A 26,727-nucleotide genomic window follows, 5' to 3' on the forward strand; every position below is an offset into this window, starting at 1 on the left:
ACCCAGCCTAGCTAGTTTGGAGGCTCAACCCCACGTCTGGTTATGTTTATTAAAAAAATAAAAAAAACATAACAAGAGGACTAAATCAAAACTTTGTCAAAATAAAAAGAATAATAAAACATAAACAAATAAGACACAAAAAGTAGATCAACCTATTATGAAAACTGAAAATTTGGAAATGTCAAGTAATTAGCTTGTAAGAACTTAACGAGCGCATTAGGGGGACTGTCATACCAAATAAATGTGTCATTGGTAAGGCATAAATTGGTCATTTTATCAGCTACCGCATTTCCTTCTGTAAAGATATGACTACATTGAAATGACATCATGCAAACTTTAGATAAGCAGTTATGTCAACGGACTCTCAAGTTCTATAGAGGAGAGAAAGATCTGGAAGAGAAACATGACACCACACTTACGGAGTCACTTTCTAACCATAAATGGAACCAACATCTAGCAATAGCAATCTCAATTGCCAAAATGACAACATAAAACTCAGAATAAAAGGAAGAATTTCATTCAAGCGACTGAAAAAAATCCCCCTAAGAAACCGCATGTAGAATCCTGAAAAACACCCACACAAACTGCAGAACCTGGATTACTTTTAATAAAACCATTAGTGTTTAACTTTAATCCAAGGTAAAATTGGCATCTGCTATAAAACATGATAAATGTTTGGAGCCTTACACCGGTTGGGAACAATACCTAAAGAAGCCAATAAACGGGCATCAAGAACACCCTTAAAATGAACAGGAGCAAAAGAGCTAATTTGACGAATCCAAGCCATAATTAAGCAACGCAACTTACAAAGAACAGAAGAACGATTGTCAAACCTTAGCCTATTCCGAGCTTTCCATAAAGCCATGAAGGGGGACGTTGAGTTATGCTTTCGTTTAGCAATGGCTATGCAAAGCAGAGCGAGAGCCAATGGCTCATTCTTTAAAGGCAAGTAGGCAACAAAGACAAAGCTTATAGATAATAGAGAGTTTTACCTTTTGGCAGTGTATCGATATATCAAATGCTACGATACATTGATATATTGCGGACATGACTATTTAGTTCAAAGTTTGTTAGTTTATACAATCGGACATGTACTGGAGAACTGTATTGTCAATTCAATTCTTGAAATGCAAACATAATAACATGGTAGAGACCCATATGAACCAACCGTTAATAATACAGTCTCTATATGATGCCACTATAGCTCCCTTTCTTGGTCTTGTTTATAATGCAGCCTCAGTCAACAAAGCTCCAGAAAACCAATAATATAGCCTCAACAAGAGACTAGATCATTCTACTTCTGCGTTATCTCCCTCTCCTCTCTCTAATAATAGCATCTTTATTGAGTTCCGAGCCACCTCTGTCACTTTCACTCCACGCTACCACTCTTTCCAGTATCATCTTTTCAGTGCCCTCCTCATTCTAATCATTCTTCCTTCAAAAATGGTCGCATAGATTCTGTTTAATACAATTTATTGATGAACATTTAGGGCCATGGAGTTGCACAATAATGGCTTTCAACTTTTGAAAATTGGAAGAGAGCCTGCATTAGATTAGATTAGTCTCAATTCAGACAAAGCTATTCTTTTGCTCTGTTTAATCAAGTTTATCTTGGCACAGAAACAGATAAAGGAAGAACGCAATACAAGACAAAGGAATGGTGAAGAAGCAGAAGCAGAAGCAAAAGCAAAAGCAGTTGCAGTAGTGCCAGCAAGCATGTCCCTTGAACAGAAAAGAAGGTAGCGCTGATGAGATTTGATCCACACCAAGGGGCCATTCGTAAAAAGGAAACTGAGATAGAGAGAATCAAGGGATGAATGAATGAACGAAGCTCATCACCATCATCATGATTTATAACACTGTTTGAGACTCAGTGGTGGTTTTAATGGGAATGGTTTCTGAGAACCCTTTTGCTTTTTCTAACCGTTCTCCTAAGCTCTCCAACTCCTTCACCACTCGGTATAACCCTTCTCTGAGTAGTTCTCTCTGATTTCAGACTGTCTATTTACTCTTTGGCTTTCAAGTTTGGAAGTTCATGTTCAAGGGTTGTGCAAGTTTTGTGCTTTGTTTGACATTCATGACATGTACTCTCTGTTTATGCAGCTCATGTTTTGTAGTCTTTGTCTGGCCTTGTTTGAGTCTAAGTGTGCAAGTGCTTTGCTTTGAATTATGTAGCTCATGTTTTGTAGTCTTTGTCTGGCTTTGTTCTAGTCTATAATAGTGCTGCAGTACACTTGTTGTACATGGAGGCTATAGATTTGTTCAGTTAACTAACATATCAAACAGAACTTGAAATATTTAAAGTGATAGCTTCTAGTCTTCTACACAAATAACAGATTTGGAAAGAAATTTGTTGTTCTACTTCTTCGAATCTATAAGGATTGATTCCAAGATCTACACTTTACGTATATCATTTGCATGTTAGCTCTGGCAGCTTGTTGGAGACTTGGATTTTGGCTATTATTGATTTTTGAACATGTTTTATAGTTACTGCACAGAAACTGGTTGATCTTTGGTTCTATGGCCGACATGAGAATTCAGATTTTTATTTCTTTCTCATTTGCAGTCTTATTGACTTTTTCTTGTCAAATTGAATGTTGTTAAGTAAATATACTTGGATGTGGAGAGCCGCAATTCTTGCTGGTCAATATCTGGAGTCGATCATCCTTGTTGTTCACTGCTTATATTGGAGGTTTTATGTTCATGCAGTATCTTTTCGGATGTTGCTGGGGACATCACAATTGTTGTCGATGGAGAATCTTTCTTATTGCACAAGGTAAACTCCTAAATTAACATGTGGCCTTAGATGCCAATTGACATCTGATAGTATAGATTTTGAAGTTTCAATTGGTGAAGTTCGTCGCCTTTGTAGTCTTACATTTCTGTTTTGTTGAAGTTTCCATTGGTGTCTCGAAGTGGAAAGATTCGGAAAATGGTTGCAGATGCCAAGGATTCAGCAGCAAAATTGGAACTCCACAACATACCAGGAGGACCACATGCATTTGAACTTGCAATGAAATTTTGTTATGGCATGAATTTTGAGATCACAAGCGCAAATGTTGCCCATCTCCGCTGCGCTGCTGAATACTTAGAAATGTTTGAAGACTATAGGGATGAAAACCTTATTCAGCGAACAGAAATTTACCTGAATGAGGTTGTAGTTCAGAGTCTTGAGAAGTCAGTGGAAGTCCTGAGCACCTGCCAAACACTACCTCCTATAGCCGAGGAGGTTGGAATTCCAAGCAGATGTGTGGAGGCTATTGCCACCAATGCCTGTAAGGAGCAATTGATGTCAGGCTTGTCTATGTTAAATTTTGATGCTGAATCAGCTGAGCTCAAAAGTAGTTGCCTGGATTGGTGGGTTGAAGATCTATCATTGCTTAGGATCGAATACTATCAGAGGGTTATTTTTGCCATGACAAGAACAGGTGTTCGACCAGACAGCATTGTTGCATCTTTAATGCATTTTGCTCAAACATCCTTAAAGGGTATTGGCAAATGTCAAATTTGGAAAAAGCCAGATAGCTTACCAGAACATGACCAGATGACTATTGTGGAAACCCTTGTAAGCTTAATGCCATCAGAAAAAACCTGTTCGGTACCACTGAGTTTTGTGTTTGGAATGCTGAGGTTGTCAATCATGGTAGATGCTGCAATCACATGCAGGCTCGAGATTGAGAGGAGGATTGCTTATAGGTTGGAGATGGTTACACTAGACGATATCCTTATACCGTCCATTTATGCAGGGGGTTCACTGTATGATGTTGATACTGTTCATCGAATACTGGTGAACTTCCTGCAACGGATTGAAGAAGAAGATGATGATGAAGACTGTGGATATGAGTCGGAAGGCACTGGTCATTCTCCGAGCCATGGTTCATTGTTGAAAGTTGGACGGCTTATCGACTCATATCTAGCTGAAATTGCTCCTGATCCATACCTCAGCTTGCAAAAGTTTGTTGCTATGATTGAAGTACTGCCTGATTATGCTCGAGTCATTGATGATGGACTTTACAGGGCGGTTGATATATACTTGAAGGCAAGTTATCAACATACAATCAGTCATCGAAGACATGATCTTGTTTATTTGTAAGTCATAACTTATGTTTCTTCAATTGACTTTATGTTCGTGTTCAGGTACATTCAATGCTAACTGAACAAGAATGCAAGAAGCTCTGCAAGTTCATAGACTGTCAAAAGCTCTCTCAAGAAGCCTGCAACCATGCTGCACAAAATGATCGTCTCCCAGTACAGATGACAGTGAGAGTTCTGTATTTTGAGCAGGTACGATTGAAGACTGCACTCTCTGGAGACTCAGGAGATGGTTTTGTCTCCCAGAGAATAAGTAGCGGGATACCAAGTGCAGCCATGTCCCCTCGAGATAACTATGCTTCATTGAGGAGAGAAAACCGGGAACTGAAGATGGAGATCTCAAGAATGAGAGTGAGACTGAGCGAGTTGGAGAAAGAACAGTTGTTCATGAAACAAGGATTGATGGACAAGACAGGAAATGGCAAAACATTCTTGACCTCAATCTCTAAGGGTATTGGAAAAATGGGAATTTTCAGTGGTCAAGCAGGAGGTAAGCGACAGAAATCAAGTAGAAAGTCCCGGGGAGTGGATGGGAAAACTGGTAGGAGTAGGAGGCATTCTCTTTCCTAGGTAGCTTAGGAAGTTTTGAACCTGCATATAGAAGCTCATGTTCAATGTCATGGTCGCACTGGGATATGGATTGGTTGAGCTAGCTCCGACTCATCACTGTCTCACTTGTGAAGGGAGCCTGGAGTTTGTAACACAATTCTGACCAAGAGGTGGGTTGACATGAATCCCATCTTATGCAAGGTCTAGATGTTGTACAAGTAGCTACATTGATATTCGAAATGTCACTTCTTTTGCTAAGTCTCTGTTAGTCATGCTCCTGTCCTAACACTTGCTAATTCACCAAATTTAATTAGGGAATTCTTTTTTAGCTTTTAATTATATGCAAATTAGCTGCAGTATAGATAGTTAAACAGTATACTAAGTTATTATTTAGCTTGCCCTATAATAATAACTTGAGAGAAGCTGAGCACTATTATTTGTCTTGAAAGCATTGTTCATATCTCAGAAGTAATTAAGTAGATGTCAACCCAGAAGATAAAAATTAGCTAGTAGAAATCTTGGACAAGCTCAAGTGTAGAATTGCTGATGATGCACTCGTTCATCCTAAAAGGCTCTTCCTGATCTGCAGGGAAAGCCAAAACAAGAAATTAATCCCCAAATGTACTTACTATCTGATATCCTCATACTCTCAGAAAAACTCGAAGAACAACATTAGCCATCTCATCTCTGTTCTTAGTTCGTGCTATACTAGCTAGTAAAGTAAGCAACTATTGGCTAAGGATCCATGAATACCAACCTGAGGCAATTTCTGTCTGAAGACGACATCCAATCGTGCATCAAGGGTGTTTTCACACACTATCTTTCCATCTTGAGAGGCCAACACCACTCCACCCGAACTAGTAAAGAATCAAACAGAGAAGAAATAAATAAATGACGACAATATATAACAACTCAGTGCTATACATGTAACCGAGTCATACAGCAAACAACAACATTCGCAAGGCTGCCTGATCAAAGTTTCTCATCTACAATGTCAAATTGTCAGTATGTAGCTGAAAAGTGCATGAGAAAATATAAGCTTTCATTTTATTTTATTTTAAAGAAGGAAAAAATAGAATCTGGAAGCAATGAACTGTGAAAATTAATAAGGGATTTCTTACCAAAAGGCTTCATGAGAATCGCCACCCTTTGGAGGCGGTGGGAGATATACTCCATCAATTGTAACTTTAGGTGAAGGAAACCCTTTATCAGCATAAACTTTCTTTGCTTCCTCCAAAACAGACTCAACAAGCTTCCTGTCAACCTCTCTGCATCTCAGCAGCACTGCTGGCTCCTTCAGTCGAATCAAACTCTGCACATTTCCGATTTTACACCTTCAATCAATACAAAACTATATGATTTTCATTACCACATCATAAATTTTGCTACCTGAACAATAAAGTCTTTCATGAGCTTCTTGTAAGCCTTCTTGTCCTCAGAAACACGCACAAGTTCCTTTCCAGCAGCTTCTTTCATGGAGGTTATGATGTCATCTTGTGCTTGCAAAACTTTTAAACGCGACGCATTCAGTTGCATAGAGTATTCACTGTGAAGAGTTACATTATTACTCACCAGTCGTCCTCAATCAAAGAACTGAACAAAATAGGTAACATATTTGCATACAAAAGATAATATATCGAAACATGTACGTTATCCCCATTATGGCATTATGGTTCGCGAGAAGCCCCGAGATCATTTTAGGGCAACAGTAAATTTTCGTAAAGAATGAAATCAATTAAGCAAATCCTCACATTTTCCTTTTAACCTCGACCTGCTTTGCCTTGCGTTCATATTCTTGTCTGATCTTCTTCTTCTCCCCTTCGGCTATTTGCAGTTTCTCAATGTTGAACTCCTACACAACTCTACAAATTAGAACAAAGCCACGAGAGCATGATTAGAATGCAAGTAGTGATAAATAATCGAGAAGATTAAAACCTCCTCTGCAGAAACGGAAATCTCGTTGGCTTTTTCTTCAGCTTCTTGCCGAATGAATCTGACCATCTGCTGGATTTGCTTCGACACGTCTGCATCGTTCATCTTTTCAGATAGAACAGTTTATTTATGAAATGATGCGTTCAAAACGATTGTTTGTGTTACAGTGTTTAAAGGTGGTGTAGGATGAATCGCAAAGAATTGCAATGGAAACTGGAAATTAAGAACCAGAGATCAGAAAGACACTTTCTTCATGTGTCTGTTTGTTGGTGCGAAATTTCGTGCGGGATATTACTTCCGTTACGACGTTGAATACTTCCAATATTTCCACAATTAGCGCTAATTTGAGATTTGTTTTTGTAAGAGAGCCATGGAACTCGCATGAAATCAAATCCTTCATGGAAATTATGTCTGGATGCCTGATAAATTTTCAGGTGATACTAATAAAATGTTTAAATAATAGCGATCGAATCAATGATATGCAGATGTTGTTTAAAAGGAATATTGGAAGTAATTAGCATAGAGTACCATCCACGTTTAAAATTTTCTCCAATTGGGAAAGCATTATAAAATCCAACTCTACTCTGCTACTCATACTCGTGGTCCAGTGACTCCAGTCGGTATCAATGATGCCATCAAAATGGTAATAATAGCATAAGCTGTTGAATCCATAGCTGAATGTACAAAGTCGTAATTATTTTGTTATAATGTTTGTTAGTGTTTTTTTTTTTGAATGGATGTTTGTTAGTGTATGATTGTGGTGATCCACTATATATATATATTAGAAATGATCCACTATATCTATTGTTTGCTTGTAGCTGAGATAAAAAAAAAGGGCGAAGCTCATTAATTAGTTATTATTTTTCAAATCTTTTTCAAATAGATGAAATTTTATTGAATCTCTTGAAAACTATGATGCATGTACGGCCTGTACCCCAAGCTACATTCTAGATATTCACCCGGCAAACAATTATATTATATATAATATTATTCCAGGAGGTGATGAACTTCTTATGATTACCACATATAATGTCAAGGTTATAATTAAATATTTTTCGAATTTACAGGGTGGTACCTGAAAGCATAAATATAATTAAACTTGTTTCATTCTTGTAAATACAATTGTTTCAGTGTCGGGAAATAACAACTTCAGAAAGGTAGTTTAGAAATGAAAGCTTTGCTTAGTTTCAGTGGATGCTTGCGAATTGCGATACATAGTGATTAAGGAACAAAGTACATGGGATTAGGAAGCTTAAACGTGCGGTTGCCTATATAATCTCCGTGGAGGTCGCTCCATTGATCTCCAACATTCCCCCATATCCTGTAACCATCTTCGACCAGTTGCTTCCTAATCGCTGACTTGTATGCCACCGCGCCCTGCCCTTTGTAAGCTTCCGTCCTGTGAGTAATTAAGTACAAGCCACAAAGAAAAAAACTGATTATATATTGTTAGATCTAATTAAGTATCTAACAATGTACATTTAAGTATAGACATAAGAGATTAGGCAACTTGAAGTAGAAAAATCTAATCGAGACTAGTCTTTGTGTACTGCCAGACACGTTGAATTATAGGCAGCAGGTTAGTTATATATATAGTAAACATTTCACTGAATTTTTTTTTCATATATCGTGTAGTAGTAGTCATACGTTAATTTCTTATGGTTGACACTTGATACATGCAAATATGTTTTTCTTCTTTCAAAGTGGAAAACTTGTACCTATATATTTGTATTTTGATCGAAGAAGCTAATTCGATTCGGTGCATGTGTTTTGACTAGCTACAGGTAATATAATCAAATTATAATTAGCATGTTGAACGTGGATTTTGACTAGTCTCACCACTAATTACTGACTCTGAGAATATAATTAAGGAAAATGTTTATGTGCCACAATATGACGTCAGATTCGGCGTAACAATAATATGTGGCATACCACATAATATTATCACGTCAGTAATTAAAATAATTATAATATGTCATTTTTAAATAAAAAGACAATTTTATCTATGTTAATCCAATGATTCTAGATTATTATAAATATATAATTTTTTCTTTATCCATTATTTTTTCCTTATTATAATGCTGTCAAAATGTAATTAATTTTTTTTTCATATTTATGAAATTATGCTTATATACATATATATGTGTGTGTGTAAAACATATTTTCAAAATAATGAAAAATATAGACGTGTGTGTGAAAAATATTTTAATAAAACTAATTCGTCTTAAATAATTAATATATGACAAAAAGATGAAAACATGGTAACATACAATATTAATCTTAATTAATATATGGCCTTAATATATAATATATACATGGATAAAAATAATTTGTTACCTTACTGGTCCCATAAAATCTAATAAATTGTCATAAGATAATAATCTTGTTTTCATCACTTGTAAGGTAACTTTTTTAACAAATATCGTAAAATAATTTTTGAATAAATGTAATAAGCTAATTAAATCGTCTGGAATTTAATTTCTATTTACTAAATATGGTATCCAAATTATGTCCATGAAAAAATTTCTTTTTTTATCAAACGAAAAAATTTCTTAATTTAATGATCATGATAAATAAATATTAAATAAGGATATGATTGTCTTTTTATTAAAAATGACATCTTATGACTATTTTAATTACTGACATTGCGATATTATGTTGCATGTCACATAAGATTGTAGCGCCGAATTTTTTTTTTCCGCCACACCACGTGGCACTGCTATATGATATACACAGTCAATCATATTACGTTATGATATAATTAACATGCACACAGTGAAAATGATAAAAGTTTATTTACAAATAAGAACTAATCAAAAATAATCACAGTAAATAATTGATCAATAACATAAAATGATACGTTACGTAGAATATGTGATGAGTATATATAATAATTCATCCGCCATAATAGCAGTGCTATATTATTAATCCATCAAACAATTCAATCATCGTGCATGCAAGTGAAATTGTTGTGTTTATCAACATGCATAATCATAATTTTTATTGAATTGAACCGGTCAATTGAATAGTTCTTCGATCTTCCTTTCTTATTGAATTGATTTAGTCAATTGAATCGAACCAGTCAATTGAATCAAATTATCGTGACTACGTGATGGACGTATGAGTGGTTGGAGTCGAATATGTCCACATTGAGCAACAATTATCGAAACAATTAGCAAATCATTGTTTATCTGCAAATGCAGACATTCATGTATCATATGTGTGTATAGTGTATACTGACCTCAAAATGAGCCGATCATAACCAAGAAAACCTTGATTGTGCAGATTTTCAATAGTGACTTGACCAAGTGTTTGTTCATCTCTTCCGGTCAGCAAAATAACCTTAGACCCACTATTCACCAGCTTGCTAAACAATCCCAGCATAGCCGGAATTGCCGGACACCCTCCGGCCATCGCCCATGCTCTGAACGCAGATGGATCATAAGGGTCGCAGCTACATATAAAGCAGAACCACCATCAAATTCACTATGCTATATTGCCCCACTGCTAATCTAAATCCACTGCTGCTACTACTACTACTACTTACCCGTATCTCTTGCCCTTGTAGTAGAAGACATTGGATAAGCAAGTGTCGTCCACATCCAAGATCCATGCATCCATGCCGTCATCCAAGGGAACGATTCCGTTCATGTAGCTCATCATTTCACCAACAATGAACTCCACATCGCGGTCGTACTGTCCTCCTATCATGTATGTTTCGAGATAGAGAAAGCACTCGGTTGGCACGGTGCGCCACCCACGCACATTGTTGGCCTCCACCGCCAGTCTCCAGCTCGAACAAAATCCACCGGAGTCGAGTTGAGGGGGCTTAGAGCAACGCTTCATGCCGGTGGCCTTGTAGAACAAAGCCACCAACACCTCCTGGATTTGCTTCATCATTGCTCTAATCATGTATACTTGCTTGCTTTTGGAACCTAATTGACAACAAATGAAATAACAGCTAGCTTAGTTAGTGGAACATATTTATATCAAGGCAACAACTAGGTATCTTCAAGCTGATACGTTCTATATATAACCAAAGGAGATTAGACCAACTTGACGATCAAAAACATTTGGGTGCGTAATGGTGTGTTATTTTCCCGCCTTCAACTAAGATAGAACGCTTTCGGAAAATCACATCTGTATGCTTTGGATTAAGCTTTTGTAAGGGACTCAATCCTTTCTATAGATTGTTTCTGCTTGTCGAATACAAGATTTAGTTATTTAAGGTTTATACATATATGTACACCTACCAAGGGTAGAGACTAGAGAGTTGTGAAGCAAGCAACAAGACAATGACCAAAGACTTGCATAAGTTTCAAACGTCCCAATCAATGAACAAACAGGGAAATTTCCCACAGGGAAGGATTGCACACAAAATATTGATAAGAGATTTGGGGAATAAACTCCAAATAGGATCAGATAAATGATGAAGAGAAGTTATTCTCACTTTGGAGTAAAATAACTTGAACAAATTAATCTTGGAATAGACGGTATAGATCGATTGCCGTGGAGGCTACATTATGTTGACACAAAAACATGACTCTTTCCTATTTCTTTGTTGTCCTAGAAAGTGCCTCTAGATCTCTATGTGTCCTTTAGGAGAGAATGAAGAACTTTGTAATCGTTTATCTACGTGATTTGTAAGTAAGGAATTTTATTCAGATGCATGCATGGTAGAGCTGAAAGTTCTTGTAGCCTACATTGAAGGGAAAAAAAAGTATGCAGGTGACTTCGGATTGTGCCAATTAGAACGTGGTATGCATCACTTATGGTTCGCATGCAATACTACGTAATAAGTTGTTGGGTGCTTATACATTGTGTTTTTCGATTTACTTGTAAAAGTTTATAGTCTCAAAGTCTACACTAGATCGATACTCGACCTTGAACACTAATTGACTTTGATCATATATCTGGGTTATTGTCTGCAGCATTCTATGCATAATTGACAGGCGTCTGCAAACATTAAAGTGTACGTCTAACTAACTATGTAACGATGAATACCTAAGAATGATCGACAGCGTACATCTAACTGGCTGGAAAGAATTGAAAGACTGACAAACCTCAACAGGTGAAACACAACTGAACTTTAAAGATCCTGATATATTATCAATCTCAGACTGGGTGATGAATGAGTTGCATGCGCGCTAGTATACCAGATAGATATGGAAGTGGGCGTGAGAATATGACATGATGATCGAGATATATTAGGCATAGAGATGAAAGCTCTCGTCAATGCTTATTAAGTAGCAAAACTGCTTGGTGGTACACTCGAGGGTGGCGTCAGAAACCACAAACAATGGTGCTGGTGGAAAAACAGGTGTTAGAACAGAGCAAACTCCTCATGGTTTTTGAGAAAATTATTCTTCTATATCGTGTTCACTATATTAGCATACATATATTCACTTAATAGCATTGTTCTACTAATTGCAACAGAAGTTAAATCACTTGAGCAACGACAGCCTTTAGTACGCACACCTACATATATGGCGATCGGAAGAAGATTTTTCTTCTTCTTCAATTGGAGATTGATCGGGCTACCATTGCGATGATGGTTTAGTAGCATTTGAGTGAATTATTCCTCCATTCGAGTACATCAAATAATTTCTTAAATGCGTGAAGAAATTATCAAACCTGGACAGAAGCGGGAATGCAGTCAGAACCTACATGGAATCCACACTCTCAATTGGTTATTATACCAATCCGATATCATCAAAGCACCGACCACCGGACCAGAGTCGGTGAATGAAATTATATAAGTAGAGGAATATACACGAAGAAAGGACTTTTTTTTTATGATGATGCCAACGAATCACCTTGACGAAATTGATTAGTGGGCCGGGTGCTATAATTAGGCCAATTATATAAGGACACGTCGCATCGAATTTGAATTTTAACCAAAGCTTTCGTTTTTTTTATTTCCTTTCAAGAGAGAGTTGTTGTTCTCTGGTTAATGGATTTGATTGAGATCCTCCATCTCTATCTCTTCAAAAAGATGAAACGAAACGAGAGCAAAACTAATTATATGAAAGATCAATCTCTAAAATAGTCGATCCTTCATCATGAAGGGATTGTTACGTTATTACAAAAAAAATATCTAAAATAATTTGAATATTTGGACTAGTACAAACTGACCAAATCTTAAAAACTGCTTACACAAATGTACTGGCCAAGGAAAATTTAAAACATCAATTTATAAAACACAAGCACAAAACCTAAAGTCAAGGCAAGCTTTGGAGCATTAATGGTCAGAGCCGCCGAGTGTGGTGGCCTCTCTTCAGGAGGATGAGGAGTTGAGGGAGAAGACATTCCAGATGGTGCTGGGCTCGGAGAGGAGATCGGACCGGCAGGTGATGAAGGAGAAGACAATCCAGATGGTGCCGGGCTGGGAGAGGAGGCAGAACTGTCAGGTATGGGAAGGCTAACCATAACCCCAACCTTCTGTCCGTGACCACAATGACCAAGTGCACCACAGAGAAAGTAATAGTGGCCAGGCCTTGTAAGCTTAATTGTATCGGAGCCGGAATCATAAAACTGCAATGGGAACGCTAGAGTACGTCGCAGGATTTGAAACCTTGCTCAGTAACTTCGATCACATTGTGGAAGTGCAGGTGCTCATTGTAAGAAAACAAAAGACTATCACCTACATGAAACTCGTTTGTTGAGGACCACAGGCACTGGTTGTAATCTTGTACTATCCAACCTTTAGAGCCACCGACTCTATGAAGTATATATGAACAACACCAGCACCATCACCAGCACCAACACAAGTGCCACAAAGAGTCATTTCCACCAAGAGGACCAATATGCTGTTTTTCAAAGCCATTTCTAATCTCAGTATGAAGTTAATTTGAGCCACCGAACTAGAAGTAGGATTTGTTAAGTAATTGTGAGTAATATCTTGAGCAGCAGCGTTCTATATATGTGTTAAACAGCGACAAACGTGACCCGTGGACCAACTGTACCGATATTGTCTCAACTTAGTCACCTCACAAGTGTTGAGTTTTAATCACAAAAGACCTCGGTACAATTGGTTATTATCCACCCACTTATAAGCTTTATTTTCTTTGTCACTTCTTAGATGTGAGATCTCTCCTCTCCAACAATATGTATAGGTGAGTATTTCAATGTAGAATCCAATAGGGAAATTGATTAACAGTTACTGAATCCTGGTCGTATATGGAGATGCTAGAGAACAACCAAATTAAGAAAAGAAATTAAGCACAAATGAAAGATATTTTTAATTTTTGTAGATTCCAAAAAGTGGGCTGATTTCATATATAAAGATGATTATGACTCTAAATCCCAGTGAGTTAGCTCATATTTGCGTAACCGAGCCGCGCACGTACATAATACACGCAAATTGTACGTGAATGACGATATCATAATGTTGGAACACAATACATATAGGATTAGGAATCTTAAAACAACGCAGATCACTCCCAACTAATTTCAAATTAAGCAGATCACACCGGCCGTTAGAGATATCGGTATTCCCCAATTTTCTGTTAGTCTGTAACCTTCTTGATCCCGACCACCAGTTAATCGATGACTTGTAAGCAGCATGCAGTGGCCAGTGGGTGGTGCCGCATGCCCTTTGTTTGCTGCGGTCATGCGATTGATTATTTCATGAAAGCCTAACTATATTAAGTCGAACTCCATCGGAAAAAGAAACTGTATATTTGGTACAGATCCACTAGAGACATCCACAGATATTAAGGATTGGTGGGGGTGAAATGCATGCATACATAATCTTCTTGCGAATTTATATAGGATTTTCACTGGTGCAGAATAAACGCATTGATCCATATATATATATTGTTTTATCCATATATTGAGATAATGCAAAGTAATGCACGTATATAATAACATATCTGTAGACTGTACTCACTGTAGGCAAGAGTTGAAAGCTGCTAAAGTCAAAACCCTACCGGAGTATTTTGATATTACACGTACGAGTGATTGCTCATCATTTATATATTTATATATGAAATCAATTGTTGTATTTGTTAGACTATCGTCTGTCGAATCTGAAATATTCACACTTGAACACTTGGAATTATCGCACGGTAATTATTATAATTCCCATGGTCGAATCCAGTAACTAGAGAGACGGTATAAACTAACGATCATCACTTCTTCAGCCAGAAGAAAATGAACTTTTACTCTTCCTAATCCCACGTATGTACCCTTTTTATGTCATTTTAATGATATAGATGATGCATGTTATGAATTAAATCAATTAAACTTTGTAAGTGGCAGTGACCTGCCTCCTACAGTTTTGGGTTTTGACTTGGGTCTAAAAATATTTGGGCCCAGGGTAGTATTTTATTTTCTGTTTTTTTTTTTGCAGTTTTTAGCTAGGTTTATTATTAGGCTTGGGACATAAATTAAGACAATAGACATTACCCTCTAATTAAAAATTTTAGTGTCTCTAGGATAGCATCTTCGCGTAAGGTGATCCCGATAGTGGCAAATAAGTGGTAAGAGTCTATCCTGCCAAGTTTTTGTTCTGAGTATTATCATAGCGATTTTTATGGCTTATAATTTAGAAATTTCTTTTACTTGGGGTTTTCGTAGTTTTTATGGGGTTTTTCATAGTTCACTTGTATCTTAAGGGTGTTCTATGTTCAACCTATAATCCTACTTAAGGTTATTAATGATATATGACGTTATCATCTTCCTCTTAAAAGAAACTCACTGATTAATTAATTATAATCTATGTGATTAGTCATCCATTAGATGTCTCTCCGCAATCATCATGAGAAGTATCTACGTACGTACGTGGAACCACATCATCATCCTGACCACAATTTTTGTTTTGATTTGTCTTAAAATTAAGAAGTCTAGCTAGGAGGAGGGTGGCTTTTGCTTCTGTCACATCTCACCTCAAAATAATCCGTAATCCACAAGTCGTTATCTACTTATGCATGCACTATCTGGTGTTAACATGAATACATGATCACGAGTAACCAACGATCTATAATTTACAGCAATAAGCAAATTTAGCAAATACGCTGAGAACAATTTATACCATGTATTTTAGATTGGAAAGAGAATACGTTCAATTTGAGTCCACATTATAAGAGACGTGGTCGAGCACGGCCAGTCAGAGTTGCTACTTGATCATTACACAGGTCTCAGGACTCACCTCACCCACGTCGACCCAGAGATACATTTGCAGACCAAATACATTAAAATCGGTTAGTCTGAATTGGCAACCACCAATTAGAGTCGTCGGTGCTTGAAATAATATCCAGTGTTGAAGTATATTTTTATTATACATGTACGAACAGAAACGACGTATGTATATATGTGTTTTCATCTGAAAGCAAGCTAGTGTATATGGACCTTAACCAAAAAAAAACTAGTGTATATGGACCATTCAGAATGCTCAACTGTTCGTATTAGTTCATGAACATGGATTATATATATTTTTTTGGTCGAATACCATGGATTATATTTGAACCATTGAGATTTGAGATGAAGTCATAGCATTCGACTATCTCAGGCTCTCAGCGAAGTAGACCATATATGTAAATTGCTATTGGTCTACATGTATATGAGAATGCGCCGTGTGAAGTTAGATGAATACATGGCATATATATGGAAACCGATTCAATTCACCAGTGAGCACGCACACCAGCGTTTATTTGTACACATGGATTAATTTCTTGAATGAGTGTTAATTATTTGGAAACAAATTTGTCGCTCTATCGTGCACTATCATGCTCACACTATGTCCACCACTTTAAGTAAATGCTAAGTGTCATTTTTTTTAACAAATTTATAACTATAGTATTATAAAAGACACTTGACATTTATTTAAGATAGTGTGTATGAGGTGGGCATAATATAAGTGGACGACAAATTTATTTTTTAATTATTCACTCGAGGTCTGTTAGTCAGGCGAGTGAGGAACTGAGGATTATCTAAAAAACAAAACAGAGAAAAGGAAGAGAGGTGGCCGGTTAACTAAGATCTTGGACTTGAATTTCGATGGCTAGCAGATTGGGTTATATTTTTGGGGATTTCGTTAAATCAAAGCAAATGAAAAGAGTGAGAGTTTTCACCTTTTGATTCAAAACCCAACTCCCTTCTCTTCTCTCTTTTTTTCCGGCAAATGGTTTGTTGCCTAGCACCTCTATAACTTTGTTGCTACCGGAAGCGATAGTCATCTCTCATGAATGAGAACCACACAAGACGGCTTTCTCATCGTGTTTCAATTGCCTAGGTGGTTTGTTTGCATTATGATTTTGGAGGAAGGAAGTTTGCCTCTTTGATCTCCTATACGCATATTGGGATTTCATGGAATCAATAGCTTCTATATATATATATATATATTGATCTATCTCATAATAGAAACTCAAATTTGGTTTCTTTAATCTATGGTTTGAATCTGAGATTGGGTTTTCTTTTTGATGTTATGAAACAATAAATTAGTTTGTTATATGAGATTATTGGGTTTGATTATTTTGAAAAGAGATTCAAGAAAGCTAGAAAGTTCACAAAGAAAGAGAAGGACTATGCCGGGAAGAAACTGCGCATGGTTGTTAGTGACTAGCAGAGCATGGAATATCCTTTTCTTTTGGGGCAAGATTCCTGCCCCATCACCATGTCCCTATTCCACATGTTATCAACTGGACATGACCCAGGCTTTTCTAATTAGCTAACCTTGCTTCAAAGCAAACCTCCATCACATAGGGCTCTGAACTATTCCAATCTAGATCAGATTACTTTCTCCGATCCACCAAAAATCTTCGCTGCCAAGTTCAAAATTCAGACAATCGTAAACAATAAAATTGACGATAAGAGTTCATCAAGTAGGATCCTATATATGTCTTTGAAGGGCTGCTTTGCTTAATTAGCATGAGTGATCTCAGATATATTGGTCTTCAATTCCACACTTTCACCCTTAACTCCCCAGTTCGCATCGATCCTTTGCACGCACGTGAGGTACGTCCCTTCTTTATTATGTACATGCACATAACAAGACGATAGATACAAACCAACCTGCAGGTGGCTCCATTTTCCAACAGTGCTACTTATTGTATAACTGCAACTGCTAAATGCTGTCCTTCTCCATCATTGACTTGTCCAGGGTTCCAAGCCATGTGGTTCTGATTAATACGATCCATTGACAAAGACACAATGTGTTCCAAACCAAAAATATTTGAAGTTAAATGCCATTGCTAGCGCTTCCTTCGCATGATTGTTCACTTTCAGGTTTGTATATGTATGAACCATGCAGCTACTTGATGCCTCGCACATGGACGTCCACAAAGCCACTGTACAGCATGCTGCGGCAACTGTAGAAGACGTACTTGCCAAACGTTAACGTGCTTCTGTAGCAGTGAGACTCTGATTGCAAACGCAATGAATTAAGCTCGAGAAAGATGTACGTAATTTAGTTTGGGTAGAAGTGGAGAGAATTTCCCCTGCATTCACTACATGAGTCAAGATGCCTCCACAGCTTCATGCATTCATGTGTTTTGCCCTTTCTTTGAAATGCTCGTGAAAATCATGAAAATGACTCCGTAGTATATGTGATCCGTTTCATGCTATGCAACACGGAATATTGTGGTTTATGATTGATTTTACTGCTCAACTCCCACGTACTCACATACACATCACGAGTCACGACTGCAAGATTTCGTGATGCATTGCATCCAACGTTGTACCTTTGATTATTTATGTGATTATGTGTGTGATAAATGGTCTCAACAAGACAATAACGCGAAGTGGAGAGGTATACAACTCTAAAAATAAAACATGTTAAATTCATCAATTAAGAGAGAATTCAGAGGAGATAGCAAAAAACAAAGTGTGGTGCCGACTTCTTGGTCTTCTCAAAGACTAATGAATTCACAAGTTAGAATTAGACAAGCAATTGCTAGGTTGGTTGGAGGTGTGCAAGTCAAGAATATAGACGGACGTCGCTGTTAATTCATGTAGCTCTCCGGCCAGTTGTTGTGAATTAAGTTATTGATCGAAGTATGGTATCTATCTTCGTTAATGGTTTTATTCGAGGAAGCATGAGGCATCACATGGCTCATGCTCCTGGTCTCGTTGGTATATATGTTAGTTGGTCCATACTTATGTATAGCTATAAGTCTAGGACTGATCGAACGCATCGTTTTCGCATCTGGTCCAGTGATATTGGGAGGGCTGGTGAATTGAGATAACCTTTCTGATATCTGAATCGATCGACTGGTACGTGGCCAGAACCAGTGGAGAAATCTGGGTGAAATGGGCCACTCATGCCCCCATTAAAGCTCAGGCAACTACTGCAGATAATAGAATGCGATACATCATATACTGCTGCTTGTTCTTTTATGGCCGGAAATGCAGACAATATATGGATTGTGATATGGTATAGCGTGCTCCGTCACTTTCTTGAATTGCTCTACCATAATTAAGCAGATTATAGTGCAAGAAGATAGAGGAAGAAGATGAGTTTACAGGTAGACTGATCAGTATATATGAAGGAGGAGATAACGTTTTACAGGTCAAGATGATCAGTATGTAGGGGTTTCCACACACACGAAAAAAAAAAGAGTGTGGCTTTTCAATAATTACAACCATATTAAAATTTGAAACAATCGATTAACCCATTGGGATTTCTTCTATGATGGCTATAGAAAAACCTTTAATTTGCATATCAAGATCTGTAGCTGTGGACTCGGTCGGCTACAAGAACAATATCATCCAGTCTTTTGTAGGTAGCTAGAACCTTCATGATCTCTAATGACAAAATCAACAGCAATTCTTCCATGATGAATAAAATGGAACATTTTATAAACTGGTAATTTGAAAGAGAAGAACGAGAATGCATGATAGAGACACTATTATGTTCGAATTTTCCACTTGGGTAGTTAACCAACTTCGGAAAATTCTATGTTGCACCGCTATATGTGTGCAGCGTCACTAATTCACCACAAACACACCTCACACACTCTAAGTGTATTTCAAGACAGCCCTCTATTCACCGTCAAATTTGATATATGTATTATATGCACCGCTGCACAACAGCTAAACTCACCCAAATTCTACTATAAATGCTAAGAGAATCTACCTACTCAAATAAATATAGTCATTTTAATCGTCAAGCTAATACCCTATATATTATCGTTTGGGGTTGGTTGGAGGTTAGTCGTGGATCTTTCGTGAAGAGTGTGTAATTACCAAATATCAAATACCAAGTACGTCTTCTGAGGTAGGTCCAATTATATCAATAGATATAAGCAGGTCCATATAATCAAATGTATGGCTTGCAATTCGAGTTTGCAAATGATTAATTCTGAAGCCAAACACCTTTAAGATACCATCTAATTTAGGAAAAGAATTAAAGAAATGTAACTCTATAGTAAATGAGAATGTACAAATATATACTCAATTTGTAACCAATATTTCTCATCAAACTCGAACAATTTTTAGATAACTCCTAAGATCTTAATGACGTCAATTCGAGTTAATTGTAAAATGAGATCGAACTTGAGCTTCTAAGCTTTCGATACATGAAGTTATCAAACATAAGTGCAAAACATAAAGATTAGGAAAGTCGATTTGCCATGAAAATCACGTAACAAGTTTGAAGGACAATGATGACAAGTGCAAGTAAATCATGTGTTGCCTGTTTTTCCTTTTAGTTTGATAAAATTGTGGATACCAATTGGTCCACCGTCACATGTTTAGAAACCGGAACGCATGGGCCAACGTCAATGGTGAAAAGTGATCGTCAATCTATGACACTCCACCAATGCATAGGAATCCAAATTACAACCAGCAACTATAGGCCACGGTGTTACATTGCATTATTGATACTTCAATTATATCCACCTATACATTAGGAGTTTAGGTTCCATTTTACGAGTAGAATCTTCGATATGAACTTGCAAGACATATGGGAGCCAACAGGATTGTAGGTTCTCAAGTATTGATATATGATTTGAGATGAGCATTAGCAAATGTTACTCAAGTGGATGGTTTGTTTGGAATATAAAAAACTGCTCAAGTTCAATACAACGTTCTAAGTCACTCGATTATCACCTATCATACATTTGAAAAACTACCATGTGTTACACATTGCAACTTTAGTGAGTTGGTGTATTTTTTTTTCACTTTGGCCTAAAATTCTCATAGCTCATTAAATATTGATGAGATTAGTTAGGCTTTGAATGATGAAGATGGCTGAAAAGTCCAAAACCACAGTGACAATTTCCATCAATGTACCGATATATTTTAACCCCCGCCCAATATATCTTCAACGACTAAATTTGCTCGAAATTGAGGTCGGAAATCATACAAATTACTACATCAGAGTACCAAGTAAATATCACTTTTATAAGTGAGAAAAATTTCAGAGGTTGCGTTTCACTTATGTAACGCGTATATTGTAATCAAAGTATTTGATGTTTTTTTTTTTCAAAAGGATGTGGCATATCGGAGTCGTACCTCTTTACAAGTCATCTCTTCGAGATGTTTGACGGTCTCTGTAGAGGGGTTGACTCTCTCAGCACATAGGACATCATCCATAAGGTTTCGAAGTCGAGACATTGCTTAAGTCATAGCAGTCTGTTACCATTGCATGCATCCGCCGATATATTGTAATGAGAGTATTTGATTTTTTTTTTCTCAAAAGGATTTGAGTATTTGATGTTTCCAGTTACTAGATTAAAATTATGCGTATGATATATTAAAAAAGAAAAGAAAAACAGAACTAAAGTAATGATCATGTGTAGGTGTGAGTTGAATGCCTTTGTGAGAAAACCGCGGATCTTAACCATCACCATGTCTCTCATTTCTCTACTCCCCAACAGATCTCATCTCATCTCTCTCTCTCTCTCTCTCTCTCTCTCTCTCTCATTTCACACATGACGTAAAAGCCAAGCACCATTAACAACCAAGCCGGCCAGCTCTCTCTCAATGACTCGCTGTCACTCTCTCTCTCTACAATCGCCTCGCTCGATTACCATAGATCTCAATCTCCCTCTCAATTGCAACGCTGAGCAATGTTGTCGTCGGAAATGAGAATCGTAGCGTGAAGAGGACTGTTTTCCGGCGATGATGAACCGGAATGTGAGGGAGTCTCTGATCAACGGGAGGAACTTTCCGGCGTCGCAGAACCACCGGCGAGGCGGCAGCTTGAATCTGGCCGTGCTTTCTTCGAACATGAAGAAGGAGCAGTACCACGACGAGAGCAGCACCTTGGATCTCTTCTCCAAGAGCCGCCGCACTCTCTCCGTCGCTTCCTCCGACGAGTCCTCCGACGGTATAATCACCACTTCATTATTTCATTCGCTCATTGCTATTGTTCTTTTACAGAAATGTCCTTCCACGTTTGTGGTATCCATTGTTCTGTATGGAGGGCAATTCGGTCATTTCGGAGAATTACCCGCCGATTTGTCGGCATCTACTCCGAGACGAGTGGATTTAGAATTTAGATAGATTGATATGTCCAAACCGAAAATGATTGAGCATCAAAAACGGTGTCGTTTAGCTCGATTTGGTTGAGCTGTGTTAGATTTGAGATTGATTTTGTTTGTTACTGTGATTTGATTGTGGTAAATAGTTTCGGTGAAATTGGGGAGGCTATCAGTTGGATCAGGCAAAGTGGGAGGAAGGACTGGGATTGATGATCTGCTGTCGTCAGCAGATGGTGGGAAGCACGATTATGATTGGTAAAGTCTGAATCTTTTGCTTCTTGATTTTTTTGTTGTATTTGAATATATATATAGGTAGAGTCTCTATCTTCCTGACCCATATGGTTTTCTTATTAGGATTAAAGATAGTTTCTTGCTAATATGTATGATGATATAAGATTAAAGTAGTGATGATTGCTTTTGTTAAATTTATACCTGAATCTGCAGTTTTGGGAAGGACAAGGCAAGATAAGCATCCCCTTTAGAATCACAAATTAAAGTTGATTGTGTGAATAATCAAGTAGACAACTTGCGAAAATGAAAGAACATAGAATTTATGGACTCTTAGACTGTTTGTGCATCTCGTATTGTCAGCATTTCAATTGTCATTTGCATCTCTGCCAAGTTGTGGTAATGTTTGATCAAGTATTAGGCTTGTGAAGTAGGAAGTAGGATATTGATGATATTTGTTCTCTTGAAGACTGTGGGATAGGTCGTCTCCTTGGTGAGGAAATTACTGTGAGAGATACCTCAAACCATAGAACAAGCATCCTTCAATATATAGATTGAATGAAGTGTATATTCCAGCTTAATACAAATTGATTTCATGTTAGCATACTTATGCTTTGTCCAATTAATTTGTAATAGCCTGGCCAGTTCAAATGTGCCCGATACTCTGCTAGGATCCTTGTTATCTTTATGTCCTGAGATGGTTATGAAAGGCTCAAGCCAAGAATTTGATAGATTTAGTTCCTTGTATGAAGTTGGTATTCAGTAAGAGTACATGTGTCTGAATTTTTCTTCCTTCAACTTTCTGTCATCAGGCTTCTCACTCCTCCAGAAACTCCACTTTTCCCTACTTCAGAAGGAAGTGAATCTCAGCCAACCTTAGCTGCTGCAAAAGGCAGTGCTTTAATTAGATCAACTTCCTCGGCCAAGCCCTCGAGGGTATGTTCTGCTGCATTGACTTTATCCATGTTCCATTTGAGTTTTGGTCCATGCTATCGAGTTCATATATGCTTTTTCTCATCTCGTGTCTCTGTTTCAGCTTTCAGTTTCACAATCTGAGAGTAACCATTCATCAAGACCAGCTAGAAGCAGCTCAGTTACTCGCTCCTCAATCTCTTCTTCACAGTACAACAACTATTCCTCAAACAGAAATTCCAATTTCCTTAACACGAGCTCAGCTTCAGTTTCATCTTACAGTAGACCATCATCCCCCATTACCCGCTCTCCATCTACTGCAAGACCTTCCACTCCAACCTCTCGTCCATCACTATCACGACCCTCAACACCCTCTAGAACTCGTAGTGTTCCAACTAGCTCTTCTATTGAGAGACCTCGGTCAGTGGCTGGCTCAAGACCCTCCACTCCTAGTTCTAGGCCACAGATTCCTGCAAACTTGAGTTCACCAGCTGCTCGGACACCTTCTCGTCCATCTACCCCCACTCGTCGGCATTCATTGCCTTCGTTGTCTCCAGCATCAACTCCTTCACCTTCACCTGGGCGTCTTTCAAATGGACGCACTCCAGCACCTACATCCCGACCAAGCTCACCAAGCCCACGTGTCCGTCCCCCACCACAGCCCATTGTTCCCCATGATTTTCCTCTTGATACACCGCCAAACCTTAGAACGACCTTACCAGACAGGCCAATTTCTGCTGGTAGGTCTCGGCCTGGTGCTGCTGTAGCAGTGAAGGGAAAATTAGAAACCCCAGCTGCCGTGGTTGTTCCAAGAAGACAGTCATCACCCATTGTTTCAAGGGGAAGACTCACAGAGGCCCCTGGAAGAAGCCGTGTACTTTCTAATGGGCACCATGATGTTCTTGAGCCTAGAAAGGCCCAACATCTCCCTGACCTGGGCATGCGGAAGCCTGTGAAGACTTCATCAACAACAGCTACAGACAACACTGGATTTGGGAGGAATATCTCGAAAAAATCTCTTGATATGGCAATCCGGCATATGGTATGTATACACTTCCTTAACATCCTATGAATGAATTTTTTGATTGTTACAGAAACTGTGGTCCCGGACCATCAAGTAAGGAATTATTTGAAGTGCTGGAGGAGACTCATTTACGTAGTTTATTCCAGAAACATACTTAATCATATTCTTAGTGCTGTCTGTTTATCACTATCGTCGTGTTATATCCACAGAATCATTGTTATGAGTTCTGAATTAACTAACAGCTTTATACACCATGAATGCACAAGATTAGAATGTAAACTGTGTTACAAATATTTAGATAGAAAGATGTAGAATTGCTTTGTAAAATTTATCCAGCATCTTTCTTGTATAGTTTACTTATGCTATAGCCTATAGATTGTAGTTACTGATCTCTATCTGATGTAGGATATCAAGAATGGATCAGGAAACAGTCGCCAACTTTCAGGCAGCACCCTTTTCCCTCAAAGCATTCGGTCTGGCACTCCCAAGACACAGTCTGTTCGCACATTGAGTTCATCAGCATCAGTGAACATGAATGGAGGCCTGCAATCCAGAAGTAATGGATATGCTTACGAGAATGGAAACAACATGAATAGGCCTGTAGAAAATGGAACTGAAACAAATGGTGGTGGACGCTATTCTGCAAAACTGACTGATGTGGACATCTATGAGAGCTCTCGCTATGATGCAATATTACTTAAAGAAGACCTGAAGAACACAAACTGGCTGCACAGTTTGGATGATAAATTGGATGAAGGGCCCATCTTTGATAATGGATTTGAGCATCTGCCTGAACCATTCAGCCTCTTATAACATCTGATTAGTAAGTGGTGTTTATTGATTTCCTTAGATTGTATGGGTTCTTTTATATGGATGAATCACTTAAAACAGGAAGCATGTAAAAGATAGTACTTGCCTCCTGCTGTGAAATCAATGAATTTATTGTGGATCTTCTATATTTACATATAGTTAGCAGAAATCGTGCCTCAGTGAATTTCTTGTATGATTATATACTTCAAATACCTGTTTAGCAGGCTGTAAGATTCTTTCTGGTTGCTAGTTTCACTGCCGACTCGTAGGCGTCGCTTTTAGGTTCTTGTTTTCCTTCACCTGCTTAATTTCATTATTCTTCCATTCCTAAAACGAAGAAATTGGATTGGTTCACTTCACGTCTAATAATCTTGTTCTTGTTAGAGTAAGGTCTTTGTTATATTGATAACTGGAAAGCCTATATGATTAGTTGGCTAACTGATCGAATAGAAGAGAAATGCCTACCTATCTTAGTTCTAACTCATCTTGTTACCACCCCTCCCCTCCCCTCCCAGTCACCAGTAACCAGAAGGTTTGAGTCGCATACATCATCGACTGGAGACAATTAGGCTGCTTCGTGCTTGCATTCCTTTCTGACTTTAATCGCCTTGAGAAACCAGGAGTCTTGAAATGGACTAAAAGTTCACCATCAAAGCTCAATTAGCATGCCGGGTTAGATTAAAGAAGTCATTACATCAGATTCAGTCTCAGTCTGTGTATGAATATCTGATGATGGAATACTATCCAGTCTAACCAAACTCAAGGACCACCCCAACAGTCCACGGTCCTAAACACACTTGAAGAAAAGTCTGGAACTTTTTTTTTTTTGATATTTCTGTTTTTTCATCATCCCATACTCTGAACAAAATAACAACTCCTGGATCCCTATTTCGAAATCCAAATCATGCAAAAAAAAAAAACTCCTGGATTTGAATGTCCTCCATTTTCAGGCTAGCATCAAGAGAATGTGCTTCAACTCACATTCCAACAGAAACTATTTCCATGAAAAAATAGGGTTCTGTATCGAAAATCAGTACTGGTTAGAATTGTCTCTGCCTCACGGGAGTTTGTTTTTTTTCTTCCATGATTCTAGAATCCCAGTTCTGCCACTTAGAAAATAGACGACAAGAAGTAGCTATCTAGGTATCTGATTGTGTAGTTCGTCTCTATTTGGGTAAAGTCTAACTGTATATTCGTCACTTTGGTGCAACTTCCGAGTGCCGTTTGTCCATATGTACGGGTAGAGCATTCCCGACTTGCATATGTACAATGAAATTAAATATTTCGTTTTCAACAACTAGTTATTCTCTATCTTTTTCATTCACGTCTAAAACACAACAAAATCTATGAAATTGTTGATCGTTTCATCTTAGTAATCTGCCACTAACTTCTTCTGTAGCTTACTAGCTCTATCTCTTAAGGAGGAAAATTGTATTTAAAGGGTTGTTTTAGGAGTGACTTAGGAGTCAACTCATGACCCATTCCCAAATAATTATCCCCTTAACTCAACCACCTCTTGTGTCAAATGTTAATTAGTGCAAAGTAACAACTCTGAAGTCATTGCTTACTGAAAGAATTATATAGAAGATAGTCATGATACAGATGATAACAACTCACCTAATGAACACACATTATTGGCTTTGCCAAATTAGTGAAGTAACAGTCATTGGCTTTTACCAAAGGAATTTCCCTTCTTTTCTTGACAACTTTGATGTGTGAATCACTGCTCCTTTTCATGCATATTTGATGCTTCGG

At 37.8% G+C, this 26,727-nt stretch overlaps 5 protein-coding genes across 5 annotated transcripts; 2 read left to right on the forward strand and 3 right to left on the reverse strand.

Moving 5' to 3' along the window:
• Nucleotides 1-1,280: 1,280 nt before the first annotated feature.
• On the forward strand, nucleotides 1,281-4,899 carry LOC126798382 (BTB/POZ domain-containing protein At3g08570). The gene is made up of 4 exons (XM_050525332.1): nucleotides 1,281-1,959; nucleotides 2,710-2,776; nucleotides 2,897-4,039; nucleotides 4,138-4,899. The coding sequence occupies exons 1-4, from the start codon at nucleotides 1,886-1,888 to the stop codon at nucleotides 4,660-4,662; spliced, it is 1,809 nt and encodes a 602-aa protein (XP_050381289.1). The 5' UTR covers nucleotides 1,281-1,885; the 3' UTR covers nucleotides 4,663-4,899.
• A 301-nt stretch (nucleotides 4,900-5,200) lies between these two features.
• On the reverse strand, nucleotides 5,201-6,706 carry LOC126796705 (V-type proton ATPase subunit E2). The gene is made up of 6 exons (XM_050523450.1): nucleotides 6,577-6,706; nucleotides 6,393-6,493; nucleotides 6,031-6,187; nucleotides 5,763-5,953; nucleotides 5,399-5,498; nucleotides 5,201-5,224 (listed from the first exon to the last, which is right to left on the reverse strand). The coding sequence occupies exons 1-6, from the start codon at nucleotides 6,676-6,678 to the stop codon at nucleotides 5,201-5,203; spliced, it is 675 nt and encodes a 224-aa protein (XP_050379407.1). The 5' UTR covers nucleotides 6,679-6,706.
• Nucleotides 6,707-7,663: 957 nt separating this feature from the next.
• Nucleotides 7,664-10,768, reverse strand: LOC126799559 (acid phosphatase 1). Its single transcript, XM_050526787.1, has 4 exons — nucleotides 10,630-10,768; nucleotides 10,121-10,508; nucleotides 9,815-10,027; nucleotides 7,664-7,972 (listed from the first exon to the last, which is right to left on the reverse strand). Exons 2-4 carry the CDS (start codon nucleotides 10,483-10,485, stop codon nucleotides 7,795-7,797), a joined length of 756 nt encoding a protein of 251 aa, XP_050382744.1. The 5' UTR covers nucleotides 10,486-10,508; nucleotides 10,630-10,768; the 3' UTR covers nucleotides 7,664-7,794.
• Nucleotides 10,769-12,753: 1,985 nt separating this feature from the next.
• LOC126796706 (uclacyanin-3-like) lies at nucleotides 12,754-13,399 on the reverse strand. Its single transcript, XM_050523451.1, has 2 exons — nucleotides 13,277-13,399; nucleotides 12,754-13,107 (listed from the first exon to the last, which is right to left on the reverse strand). Exons 1-2 carry the CDS (start codon nucleotides 13,397-13,399, stop codon nucleotides 12,754-12,756), a joined length of 477 nt encoding a protein of 158 aa, XP_050379408.1.
• Nucleotides 13,400-21,421: 8,022 nt separating this feature from the next.
• Nucleotides 21,422-25,207, forward strand: LOC126797879 (flocculation protein FLO11). Its single transcript, XM_050524623.1, has 5 exons — nucleotides 21,422-21,844; nucleotides 22,145-22,253; nucleotides 23,039-23,162; nucleotides 23,263-24,180; nucleotides 24,568-25,207. The coding sequence occupies exons 1-5, from the start codon at nucleotides 21,637-21,639 to the stop codon at nucleotides 24,973-24,975; spliced, it is 1,767 nt and encodes a 588-aa protein (XP_050380580.1). The 5' UTR covers nucleotides 21,422-21,636; the 3' UTR covers nucleotides 24,976-25,207.
• The last annotated feature ends 1,520 nt before the right edge of the window (nucleotides 25,208-26,727 follow it).

Source organism: Argentina anserina, chromosome 6 (assembly GCF_933775445.1).
Source record: "Argentina anserina chromosome 6, drPotAnse1.1, whole genome shotgun sequence".
In the NCBI taxonomy this organism is placed as follows: domain Eukaryota; kingdom Viridiplantae; phylum Streptophyta; class Magnoliopsida; order Rosales; family Rosaceae; genus Argentina; species Argentina anserina.

What these genes read in the sequence shown, in the direction of transcription:
- LOC126798382 (XM_050525332.1), top strand. Translation starts at nt 1,886, where the DNA reads ATGGGAATGGTTTCTGAGAACCCTTTTGCTTTTTCTAACCGTTCTCCT. An exon ending in TCCAACTCCTTCACCACTCG is followed by an intron (nt 1,960 to 2,709) that starts GTATAACCCTTC and finishes ATGTTCATGCAG; the next exon opens with TATCTTTTCGGATGTTGCTG. An exon ending in AATCTTTCTTATTGCACAAG is followed by an intron (nt 2,777 to 2,896) that starts GTAAACTCCTAA and finishes GTTTTGTTGAAG; the next exon opens with TTTCCATTGGTGTCTCGAAG.
- LOC126796705 (XM_050523450.1), bottom strand. Translation starts at nt 6,678, where the DNA reads ATGAACGATGCAGACGTGTCGAAGCAAATCCAGCAGATGGTCAGATTC. An exon ending in TTTCCGTTTCTGCAGAGGAG is followed by an intron (nt 6,494 to 6,576) that starts GTTTTAATCTTC and finishes AGAGTTGTGTAG; the next exon opens with GAGTTCAACATTGAGAAACT. An exon ending in GATTCTCATGAAGCCTTTTG is followed by an intron (nt 5,499 to 5,762) that starts GTAAGAAATCCC and finishes ATTCTTTACTAG; the next exon opens with TTCGGGTGGAGTGGTGTTGG.
- LOC126799559 (XM_050526787.1), bottom strand. Translation starts at nt 10,485, where the DNA reads ATGATTAGAGCAATGATGAAGCAAATCCAGGAGGTGTTGGTGGCTTTG. An exon ending in TACAAGGGCAAGAGATACGG is followed by an intron (nt 10,028 to 10,120) that starts GTAAGTAGTAGT and finishes CTTTATATGTAG; the next exon opens with CTGCGACCCTTATGATCCAT. An exon ending in TATGATCGGCTCATTTTGAG is followed by an intron (nt 7,973 to 9,814) that starts GTCAGTATACAC and finishes AATTACTCACAG; the next exon opens with GACGGAAGCTTACAAAGGGC.
- LOC126796706 (XM_050523451.1), bottom strand. Translation starts at nt 13,399, where the DNA reads ATGGCTTTGAAAAACAGCATATTGGTCCTCTTGGTGGAAATGACTCTT. An exon ending in TAGAGTCGGTGGCTCTAAAG is followed by an intron (nt 13,108 to 13,276) that starts GTTGGATAGTAC and finishes TTCCCATTGCAG; the next exon opens with TTTTATGATTCCGGCTCCGA.
- LOC126797879 (XM_050524623.1), top strand. Translation starts at nt 21,637, where the DNA reads ATGATGAACCGGAATGTGAGGGAGTCTCTGATCAACGGGAGGAACTTT. An exon ending in GGGAAGCACGATTATGATTG is followed by an intron (nt 22,254 to 23,038) that starts GTAAAGTCTGAA and finishes TTCTGTCATCAG; the next exon opens with GCTTCTCACTCCTCCAGAAA. An exon ending in ATATGGCAATCCGGCATATG is followed by an intron (nt 24,181 to 24,567) that starts GTATGTATACAC and finishes TATCTGATGTAG; the next exon opens with GATATCAAGAATGGATCAGG.